The 12709-nt window shown below is 32.0% G+C and overlaps 2 protein-coding genes across 2 annotated transcripts; one reads left to right on the top strand and one right to left on the bottom strand.

The window, feature by feature from the left end:
* Positions 1-3311: 3311 nt before the first annotated feature.
* On the top strand, positions 3312-4253 carry OR4K14 (olfactory receptor family 4 subfamily K member 14; the record flags this gene model as incomplete). The annotated part of the gene is made up of 1 exon (XM_081047565.1): positions 3312-4253. The coding sequence occupies exon 1, from the start codon at positions 3321-3323 to the stop codon at positions 4251-4253; it is 933 nt and encodes a 310-aa protein (XP_080903691.1). The 5' UTR covers positions 3312-3320.
* A 6746-nt stretch (positions 4254-10999) lies between these two features.
* Positions 11000-11935, bottom strand: LOC308497191 (olfactory receptor 4K1; the record flags this gene model as incomplete). Its single annotated transcript, XM_081047552.1, has 1 exon — positions 11000-11935. One exon carries the CDS (start codon positions 11933-11935, stop codon positions 11000-11002), a length of 936 nt encoding a protein of 311 aa, XP_080903678.1.
* Positions 11936-12709: the final 774 nt, after the last annotated feature.

Genomic DNA, 12709 nt, shown 5'->3' with positions numbered 1-12709 from the left:
TATTTTGGCACATATAAACCTGATGCTCCTGGTAGAAATAAGCTTTCTGCAAAGTGTTATGCTTGATCAAAGTTACATTAAACAATGTGCGGTGTTGGTATATTTTCAGAATGTAACTTGTTAATTTGATTATTTAAAGAAAAAGCAAACACACAATGTGATATATAGATGATGTATTATAGAAACGTACATGTGAAATCCATATAATTTTGCTAACCTCAATTGTCACTCCAATGAATTTAACAAATAATTTATTATGTGAAAAAAAAAGCACATTTTATACTCTACTAACTGGATAATGACACATATTCTGCTTGAATTATTAAAATAATTTCAAATATGTTTACATAATCTGACAGGTCTTTAAAATTTTTCTTCCTTTGTCACTTAGGGAAATGAACATGATTCATTACCCAAAATTTCCACTAAAATACAGTTTACTCCCCAGCCTTAATTATGGTAATTGGCCATGAATGGCCTATCTTTAAGGGCCCATTTTACTTTGAGAGGAGAAAGGATATAGATATTTATATCTGAAAGTCCAAGGAAGACTCAAATTTGAAGTTCTCTAGCTTGTTAAAGTGGTGCTTTTCCTGAATTATTTTTTAAAAAGCAGGAGCAAGAGATGATTAAATCTTCCCTAGAATAAAAATATGCATGTGTCCACTGGTTTTATTCAAGGACATTAGATTTGAATACAAATTGAATGATCTGCAGTGTCAGTACTGAGCATCTTAACTCCAGGTTAGTAAAGAGGTTTTGCTATGTAGTTAGTGAAATGTGTCTGAAAATACAAGTCAAATAGAGACTAATTTATTCTATGATTTGTGCAATAAGTCATTGAAGTAAATCATATTAACTTGTCAGTTAAAATTAAATTTATCTTTATTGTATTTGTTTAAGTACTATTTGTAGGTACAAAATTAACCTCTTTTTTTATTACAAATTCAACATTTGTTTAATAATCTTTAAAACACCTTTGCAAATCAAAGAGTTCTTTGAAATTACAACTCATGTAAGTCAATTTTATTCTATTTCATTAAAATACATTTTAAAAACGATTTATTGATATATAATTTACATATCTTAAAGTTCACTCATTTTAAATGTACAATTCAATGTTTTTTAGTATATTTATGGAATTGTACAATCACCAATATCTAAACTTAGAACATCTTTTACTCAATAGCGAGTTATATGTTTTTTATTATTTTTGTTTCCTGAGGTTTTCATTTGATTATTTCAAATTTCCATTCACTTAATCTGTATAAAACACTAAATTAAACACAGTTATGTTCTACATTTACATTTGAAATTTTTATAGTCATAGAGAGAAAGAAAACCAATATAAGTACAGCCATTATAGTCTGTAATATGTAAGCTAGGATGGGTGTCAGGATAATAACTAAACTTGCAAAAGGTTCCTGGATTGTGATTATATCCATTGTATCCAGAGAGGTGTTTAACTTTAGATTCATAATCCTGGTCCAAAGAGGGGTAGCATCTATTACCAAAAAAGTGTTACAATTATATCTTTTAATACAAAGCTTTTATAAACGCTCAAGATGAACAAAAGGAATTTTGAGTCCTATTCTGACAAAAGCCTGGGTGGGTGCTTTTTGAATGGACTGAAACAGATATAATAAACATTTATTCCTATTGATTTAAAAAATCTATCACCATATTGTATTCACATCATTAGAATATTTCAAATCTAAAGTAGGTTAATTTAGTTCCCTATAAAAATCTTACAAAACCATTATTTCATGTTATATTCCCCAGTTTTATAAAGACTCAACACAATAAAAACTCACATGGAGGACAGTACTGCATCTTTTGTGAAATTGTTCATGAAGAATATTTCTCAATGCCCTTATAAAAAGGTTTATACAATATCTTCCTCTTAGTGAGGAGAGTGAGGTACTAGTTTATTTCTCATGATAAGCTAATAATGAAACCTATACATCTCATCCTACTTTTTCTGGAGGCTCAGAGCTACATTTTTAAATTAAATGCTGGATATATCAGTCACTCACGAATAATTGTGAAAACACTCCCCCCAAAATTATTGCATAGCTTTTATGTTCTTTCCCTATTGAGAGGTCCTGAAAAATATCTCTTTCATTGAAAGCCACCCTAAAATCCTCTCAGAAGTAGTGAGTTTATAAACAACAAATCTACAAATGAGTAGATCATTGGCTTTTTAATCTCAAACCAACTGATTAAATAAATGACAAGAGCAATAATAAAAAATTGTGAGATCAGGGAAATTATATAAACCCTTGTTTAATTGATTTATTTCCCTTTATACTGATTGGTTTTTATACTGAATTAAGTGAGATGGAAAACTGCCTTGGTGTTATATAAATATGGTCTGAATGAGTGAATGTGTGAATAAGCAAGTGAGTAAGGAAGAAGATAGCCTGACTACTGCCTGGAGAAGTCCTGGTAGAAATCAAAAATATGACTAATGGCATTCTATAGATCACATACAACACAGTAATGCCACTCCCACCAGATTATTAAACAACATACATAACTTAAGTTCACTATTAGGAAGCTATCTCATATTTATATATGATCCCAAATATGTTTTATACTCAGAACATGCTTTTTTTTTTTAGCTTAAAACAATCTTTCTCCTTTTAACTTTGTCATGAAGGAATGAAATTTACTACTTCTCTTGGCATCAGGAAGGAGCTATATTGATTGGTGTTTAGATATGCAGACACAGCCACACACCAAAATACCTTTGCTAGATTTTGCCATGTTTTTGTGTGGGCAAATGGAGAGAAAAGAGGAGAGAGACTGATAATGTATATGCAGTTGACTGTTTTACATGATGACGTTTTTTAAATTGAGCTTTAATTTAAATTTTTAGGTCTGATACTTAAAAACAATCTCTCATTGGTCAATGATATTGGCACAAATAGAGAGAACACAACACTATTTAGAAAATCTTTATATTCTCAACACTCCTAAGGATTTTTGGTTCACATTCTGTACTTGATTGATTACACATTTTCCCATGGACAAAGACTAGAGAAGTGAGAGAAAAAAAAGTGTTTCCATAACTCTCACCTATCCTGGAGTCTCCCCAGATATCCAACTACTTCTAACGAAACACTGAAGTCTGAAAAAAGTAAATATTCATGTTGGTATGGACTTGGTTTTAACCTTCCATATACTGTATTTTAGATTATCTCTTACAAATTAAAAAGTATATTCAGATAACACTTAGTTGATGACTTTCTTGTACCTGACAATTGACACTTACATTTCTTTATGTAGATTTGGAACAAAATTTGAAACCTGAGATAATGGACCTGCAGAATTATTCCTTGGTGTCAGAATTTGTGTTGCTTGGACTCTGTACTTCAAGGCATCTCCAAAATTTTTTCTTTATATTCTTTTCTGGGATCTATGTGGCCACTGTGCTGGGTAATGTCATCATTGTTGTCACTGTAATTTCTGACCCTTGCTTGAACTCTTCCCCCATGTGCTTCCTGCTGGGGAATCTATCTTTCCTGGACATATGGCTGGCCTCATTTGCCACCCCCAAGATGATCAGGGACTTCCTTAGTGATCGAAAGCTCATCTCCTTTGGAGGATGTATGGCTCAAATCTTCTTCTTGCACTTTATTGGTGGGGCTGAGATGGTACTTCTGGTTTCCATGGCTTATGACAGATATGTGGCGATATGTAAACCCTTGCATTATATGACTATGATGAACTGGCAAACTTGCATCAGGCTAGTGTTGGTTTCATGGGTCATTGGCTTTGTTCACTCTATCAGTCAAGTAGCCTTTACTGTGAATTTACCTTATTGTGGCCCCAATGAGGTGGAGAGCTTCTTCTGTGACCTTCCTCTTGTGATCAAGCTTGCCTGCATGGATACCTATGTCTTGGGTATACTTATGATCTCAGACAGCGGGTTGCTTTCCATGAGCTGTTTTCTGCTCCTCTTGGTCTCCTACACTCTTATCCTCATCACTGTCCGACAGCATGCTGCTGGTGGGGGAGCCAAAGCACTCTCTACTTGCTCTGCACATATCATGGTTGTCACGCTCTTCTTTGGGCCCTGCATTTTCATCTATGTGTGGCCTTTCAGTCGATTCTCCATAGACAAGATCCTCTCTGTGTTTTACACCATTTTTACTCCGTTCTTGAACCCCCTTATCTACACATTGAGAAATAAAGAGATGAAAACATCTATGAAGAAACTGTGGAACCAACGTGTGACTTTTCATTGAATTCCAGCTTTCCATAGTGCTACACGTCCTTATTCAGTCAGAAGGTATCATTTATTTAATATGACTCTGCTCAAAGATTTCATTCGATCACTATATTGGTATAATTTATATTGTGTTATATTATAGAGAAATAATTTATTTCAACTAAAATTATATATACGTACATATATATAATGTTTGTATATATATGTATATACATAATTTTATTATATATATTCAAACCCACTCATACATTTTGGGAAGAACTTCTTTAAAAAAACAGATTTCTCTTACTAGTTTATTTTATCTAAAAATTGATCAAAAATGAATTTCCGTTTTTTAAGTCCAACACAGTAAAGGTTGTCAGTTCGTAAGCATTTAGATGTGAGACATTTGGCACAGGGGAGCTAACCTGAGCATAACTAATGCCCTGTAAATTTTTGTCTTGATTTTGAAAGGAGTAAAAACAAACAAAAACACTCTTTCAAGATCTTATTGATTTAAAAAGTATGCTTTTTCTTGTGAATGTACATTATACTAAATCTTTTTTATTTAAAAAACGAAAGCATGCCAGTGATATTAAATTACAGAAGTTAATTTTAACATGGGAAAAATCAATATTTTATAGCTAAATATTTCATGGTAGAAGCATAAGCTATAGTGTTACTATTTCATACACAGTGGATTAATAAATTAATAAATTTTCACCCAGAGTACATTTTAAACAAACACTACATTTTACTGAGTTGATTCTGTCCCTTGGGGAAATCATCTATCAGGAAGTATGTTTGAATATCACAGATCTTATAATTCGTTTTTAAATGCCTTTGGATCCTAAATAGATAATTATAAACAAGATAAAAATTCCAATGGTATTTTTTAAGGAAGTAGAACAAAAAATCATCAGATTTGTATGGAATCACAAAAGACCGCAAATAGCCAAAGCAATCCTAGGGGGAAAAAAGAACAAGGCTGGAGGTATCACATTCTCTGACTTCAATTTATACTACAAAGCAACAATAATCAAAACGGTATGGGATTGGCAGAAAAACAGACACACAGACCAATGGAATAGAACTAAAAACTCAAAAATAAACCCACATATCTAAGGAGATAATTTTCAACAAAGGAGCCAAATACATACAATGGAGAAAAGAAAGCCTCTTTAATAAATGGTGCTGGGAGAATTGGAAAGACAAATGTAAAAGAATGAAACTAGACTGTTATCTATCACCATATATCCAAATTAACTCAAAATGAATCAAAGACCTAAACACAAGACCTGAAATAATAAATTGCATAGAAGAAAGGAGAGGTACTAGGCTTGTGGATTTGGATTCAGAGAGGGTTTTATGAATTTTATTTCAAAGACAAGAGAAGAAAAAGCAAAAGAACTGACTCTGGGTGGTGAACACACAATGTGATATATTAGATGATGTATTACGGAATTGTATATTTGAAACCTATGTAACTTTACTAACCGTTGTCACCCCAATAAACTTTAAAAAAAGAAAAAGAAGCTAGCCTTAAAATAAATAAATAAGTAAATAAATAAATAAATGGAACTATATCAAACTGAAAATCTTCTGCAGAGCAAAAGAAAGCATCAACAAAACAAAGAGGCAACATGACAAATGGGAGAAGATATTTGCAAACAACATCTTTGATAAAGGGCTAATATCCAAAATATATAAAGAATTTGTACAATTCAACAACAACAAAAAACAATCTACGTAATTAAAAAATGGGCAGAGACACTCATACACTGCTGGTGGGAATGTAAATTGGTATAACCACTATGGAAAACAGTATGGAGGTTCCTCAAAAAATTAAGAATAGAATTACCATATGACCCAGCAATCCCTCTCCAGGGTATCTATCCAAAAAAATCTGAAAACATTTATCCATAAAGATATATGTACCCTGATGTTTATTGCCGTATTATTCATGGTGGCCAAGACATGGAAACAACCAAAGTGCCCTTCGATAGATGATTGGATAAAGAAGATGTGGTATATATACACAATGGAATATTACTTAACCATAAGAAAGATGAAATACTGCCATTGGCAGCGACATGGGTGGATTTTGAGATTATATTGCTAAGCAAAATAAGTAAGACAGAAAAACATCAAGAACCCTATGACTTCATTCATATGTGGGTTATAAAACTGAAAGCATGAACAAGACAAACAAAAACTTACAGACACAGACCACAGTTTAGTGGTTACTAGAGGCTAAGGAGGGAAGGAGGGTAGTAAAAGAGGGGAAAAAGGGTCAAATATATGGTGGATGAAGGAAACTGACTGGGTGGTGAACACACAATGTCATACATAGATGATGTATGATAGAAATGTGCACTTGAAACCTATATAATTTTACTAACCAATGTCACCCCAATAAATTTAATAAAAAAATACTTTTTAAAAGATAAAAATATTACCAGCACACCAGACACATCTTCCTTTTTATCTTTCTACCAGTAACTGCATTGGCTGAAAAGTAACAAGTATGCTGACCTCTAACACAATTGATTAAGTTTGTCCATTTTTCAAATTTATTTAAATGGAATAATAAAGCATTAATTTTATCTGATTTTTACTCAATATTGACACATTTTTTGTGTACAGTTATAGTTTTTTTATTTTCTTTGGTATACGGCATTTGATTTTATTAATATACTACAATTTATTTGTTCGTTCTATTGTTAGTGGATATATGGCTTGTGTATAGTATGGCACTACTAAAATGGGACTGCTATAAACATTTCTGTACATGCTTTTTAGTGAGTATCTGTGTTTTATGTGTTGGTATACAACTAGAAGAGAATTAGTAGAATTAGTGAGTGATAGAGTATGCGTAGATTCAACTATTATAGATATGGCCAATAGTTGTCCAAATGTATGCTCTCAGCAGTAGTGCATGAGAGTTCTTGTTGCTCCACATTCTTACTAATACAGTAATATTGTATTAGTATACAGTATAGGACAGTAAAGGACAGTAATATTTTGTATCACATTGTAATTTCAAGGTTCATATCCCTCATTACTAATGAAATTAAGCCAACTTTCATAAGCTATTGAGCACTTGAATATCTTCTTTTGTAAAGTACCTTACTGAATTTTTGCCCATTTTTCTTATTAGTTTGCTTTTTAAAAATTAATTTGTAGAACATCATCTATATATCACATTGTGTGTTCACCAACCAGAGTCCGTTCTCCTTCCATCACCATATATTTGATCCTTTTTTTCCCAGCATTTTGACCTGAAAATTCTAGTCATCCCTAACTCTCTGGAGTAAAGAATATGGGATTTAATGGTTAAACTTTATGATATTTATCTTAGCTTTTTAGAGGCCTTTTCTGGCTTATGGATTTCTAGTTGCTTCTACAATTTTGTTGATCTCAGAGTAAGTCGTTAGTAAATTAAGAGAAAAGACCAAAGTCTCAGCTTTTGAGCCTGTTTTCACTTGTGGTGTTGTAATGAATAGGAAATGGCTATTAGACAAACAGTCATGAAAATACTGGCTCTCTCTTAGCCTCTCAGTTTCATTGTCTATAAAATGGGGATAAGATAGGTTACCTACCATAAATGCTACTATGATCAATGTCAAATTTGACACTGAAAGTCGTTGGCATTTATTCGACACTCAGAAAGTGACCATTATTAGTTTAGGTTCTTTCTAAATCTGTTATCAGAAAGAAAGCATTGTTTTGATCAATATAGAGGATGTGATTGAGAGTGTATTTGTTTGGACTATGAAATCAAAAATCAATTTATTGTGTTATGAAAGAAAAAAATATTTAAATAATTATTGCGCAGATACAAAAGCATCCATATCTAAGGTAATCTATCATTAAATTACAATACATTTATTCTCCAGAAAAGCTTAACTTTTTTTTTTTAACTATAGTTAGAAAAATCACTGGGGGCTAATAATTATACGAGTAATACCTCCTCACCTCGAACATTTCTATCAAAGTCTCTATATTCATGAAATACCTACTAAAGCAGCAACCTCCACACAGGTCTATAATTCTATAACCCTGCAACTTTGTAGAAGGAAAATGTATAAATGAATCTTGCCTATGTCACTAATTCATTGAAATGTTTTGACAGATTATATTCTTTGGGCTTGAATTTCCTCAGTGAAAAGTGAGGAGTCTGGGTTAAATTATCTCTAACAACACTTTCTACCCTGAAAGTCCATGACTAAGTGTTCTCTAGCCCTCCCTTAATCTGGGGCAATTCTTTTCTTTGTAAATTGATCAAAACATCAGATGATTCCTAATCATTTTTCGTGCCTGCACAGCATTCTATTTTATGGGTATACCAATAATATATTTTGAGAGTCTACATTGATAAACATTTCGGTTTTTATATTTAGATTTTTTTCATAGTTTGTTCTTAAAAGCAATGTTTGCAGTAAATACTATGCATATATTTTGTTTTACATGTGTCAATATATCTGCAAGATAAAACACTAGAAGTATAATTACCAACTCAGGGTTTTAAAATGTTAATGATATTGAAAAATTTCCTTCATATATTGTATCAATTTAGAGATTTAATAACAATATCTGAGGTTTTATCAAAACCTCATCGATACAGTAAACTATCAGACTTTTGGAACTTTGCTAATCATATAGGTGAACAAGGGAATCTCACTGTACTTGTATTTTCTTATATGTTAATTTTAACATTAATTCATGTGTTCAAGAGTCACTTGCTTTACATTAATAACACCTATATGCCCATTTATATACTTTGCTGATTTTTCTACTGTCTTGTTGTGCATTTATTTATTGATTTGAAAGAGCTCTTTCCAAATGAAATATATTACCCAAATAATAATACTGCTTTTCACCTAGTTTTTCTTTTGACTTTATTTGTGACAAGCTTTAAAACAAAACAAAACCTATGTGGAAAACTACGTAGTCAGATTTATTAACTTTTTTTACCTTTATGACTTTTGGATTTTTTTGGTCAAACTTAATATGACAGGTTATGGCTATGCCTGGTCACTAAAACCCAAATGGACCAACAGTAAAGGAAGAATTAGAAAGTTGAAGAATGTATTGCTAGCACTTTGAAGAACTGACAAAATTAAATAGTCTTTCATAAATTCTCATTTCCTTCCTCCTTCTTCTCCTCTTCTCTCCCTCCCTCCCCTTCATTTCCCCCTTACACACCGACCCCTCCTCTCCCTCAGAATGAGAATACTGAGCATCAGAGCACTGAAATGACTTGATTTTTCAAGAGTACTATCAACACTTCTGTTTTCACCAGCAGAGCAGAGTTACAAGGGAAAAAAATGCTAGCAATGATATCATGACTGCTTTAATGTTTATTGTATATTTGAAATGTTTTTGGCACTGTATAAAAATATATAAAAGGTAGTCAAGTATAAAAGGTCATTGTCATGTTTGACATTATACAAATAAAGTTAACCAAAAGTCTAAGTTCCAAGAAACCTTAGCTAAGTAGTATCATGCATGGTTCAAGAAGACTGTCTGTAGCTGAAACTCAGCTTGTACCAGGACTTAGAGTTAATATCTATGCATATAGCCACTAACTTATATCTTAAAATTTACTTAAAATACTGAATCCTGAGAGATGACAATATTTTAGGAGTCTACATTGATAAACATTTAGGTTTTCATAGTAGATTGCAGGCTTTCTATTTTCTATTAAGCAATTTTTTTTCATTGTTAGAATACATTCAGTCTCTCTGTTATGAGGCCTTTTTCATAATGCCAGTCTGAGAAATAAGTACATAATAAAACTTTTGACTAGCAAATGAAACAAGAATTAATAGTTTTTTTTTTATTTTTATTGTTAGAGTTAGATGAATTTTACTTTCCCTCTTCTGTTTTCCAACAAATATGAAAAAATAGATTTCAGATTTGATCTTCAGTTGCAAATAATTTTTTGTCACTTTGTGCATTTGCATGTTTTAGGTATATATGGCATTAACTTTTTCTCTGAACTTAAATATTCAACACTGGCCATATTTGCAAACAATTTAAAAAATATTTGCAATTTTCTATGAATAATGTAGAATTTATTATAACCAATTTGTCCTATTTAAAAATAAGTAGACTTGAAAAATATACTGCTGATATCACAAAGTATCTAGAAAATTTTTTTAATGAATACAAATGTATATCGAATAACATAGAAGAAGACAGAAAAATTTTATTGGAACATACTAGTAGAAAGATAAAATTATATAAAACCAAATGTACAATTGAATATCCCAATATCCAATACATAAGGAAAAGATAAAATAAATGCACACTAATGAGGCAAAATCCATGTTGTAAAACACAACATTTTTTCTACAATGTCAGTATATGAAAATCTTGTTATGAATAAGTTGAATGAAGATATCAGACATTCAATTTGCTTATACATTTTGATTGCAAGGTATAAAAATATCACTTCAGTTGAAGAGAACCACAAGTTTAATAACATAAATAGCATTTTATGAAGATTAGAATCTCTATTCTTTATAAAATATTTTTTAAATTATTAAAATTTTAAAGAGAAATTGTGCTTTTGAATTATAAGCCATGAAAAATTGGTTAAAATTGTATTTAAATATTAACCAGGACATGATTTTATATAATTCCCTTGCACTTAGGACAAAAACCCAATTCTATAACTCAATAAACCATACCATTAGCAAAAATAATTGTCATGACGCTGTGATTCAGTGGAGGCTCTTTATTCTCATTCAGGACTACGTTCCATTGTGGTGATCCCTAGTTTTTCCAGGAGTTCATATGATGGTTTCTCAACTTTTGTATGGCTGATTTAAAATCTTCATTCCTCAGAGAGTAGATGATGGGGTTCAAAAGGGGTGTGCAAACAGTGTAGAACACAGAAAGGAACTTATCCACAGGAAGTCTGCTAAAAGGCCATATATAAAAATAAATGCAAGGCCCGAAGAAAAGAATTACCACTGTGATGTGGGCAGTTAATGTGGAAAGTGCTTTGGATGACCCATTAGAGGACCGGCGCCGGACAGTGATCAAAATGATGGTGTAGGAAATAATTAAAGCCAGAAAACAACTCAGTGATATCAGGCCACTGTTAGTTAGTGTCACAATTTCCATTTCATAAGTATCCATGCAAGCCAACTCTATCACCATGGGAAGGTCACAAAAGAAGCTGTCTATCTCATTGGGGCCGCAGAATGGCAAATCCACTGTAAAAACCAAGTGGCTGACAGAATGAAGAATACCCACAGCCCAGGAAATAAACACAAAGATTATACACAGTCTCTGAGTCATAATTGTGCTATAGTGTAGGGGCTTACAGATGGCTATAAATCTGTCATATGCCATTGCTACAAGCAACATCATCTCACTCCCAACAAAACTATGAAGAAGGAATATCTGGGCCATGCAACCCTCAAAGGAGATAGTCTTGTGCTCAACAAAGAAGTCCACAAGCATCTTGGGTGTGGCAAAGTTAGATTGGCAGATATCAATGAAAGAAAGGTTACTGAGCAGGAAGTACATAGGAGAGTTCAAATGGGAGTCAGAGGAAATGATGAAAATAATCATGAGGTTGCCCAGCACTGATGTCATATACACTATAGAGAAGATGGCAAAAAAGAAAAGCTGAAGTTCCCAAGAATTAGAAAGTCCCAGAAGCACAAACTCAGACACCACTGATTCATTTGTGTGAGCCATGTATCCAACGTACAGTTACCTAAATAAGAGAAGTCAGGAAAATATCACTCACAATGATTGGCACTTATATCTAAAATACATACAAAAGAAATATGACAAGCTTTCAATTAAAAGTCAATTTAATTTAATAAAACTATATAAATATTCAATTTAATAATATTTAACACTATGTCTCTGTAGAAACTGGTAGAAATGTAAAAAAAACAAGATTAGATATGGATCCTATCATAGTTAGAAACATAAGATACACATATTAAAAATAAAAATATAAAATCAGAAACAAGCAAATATAAGTGATATATTAATACGGTAAATATTACCAAGATGAAAAAAATTATTCCAAAGTGATAAAGTAAGATGTCATGGAATAGATATTATTTTAAACTAAAACTTTTTAAAAGTTTGGAACTAAAAAAAATAAATAAAAAATGTTTGGAACTTGCTAACCAAAACTGAAGGAAATGGCTATTCCGGGAAGGGAGAATAAGGATAAAGATACAAAGAAAAAAATATGAAAGATGTACTCACGAAGCTGTGAGTTGAGTGGCCTGTCTAGAGGAGAGGGTGTGCTAAAGAGCAATAAAAATGAGGTTGAGAATGGTAGATTAGGAGTGGTGGATACGATTAGCCTTGAACTTAAGGCCAAGTGGACTCGGTTAATATTCTTGAAATTGAGAATAATAGAGTGCTCGATAGTGTTTTTAGAAGCTTAATAGAAGCAATTTGTCATTTTATGGATTGAAGAGGCAATGGTGATACTCTGAAAATTTATTT

This window comes from Rhinolophus hipposideros, assembly GCF_964194185.1.
Source record: "Rhinolophus hipposideros genome assembly, chromosome: 5".
NCBI lineage: Eukaryota > Metazoa > Chordata > Mammalia > Chiroptera > Rhinolophidae > Rhinolophus > Rhinolophus hipposideros.
The sequence above is the reverse complement of the archived record's forward strand: the minus strand, read 5'-3'. Positions and strand labels throughout refer to the sequence as shown.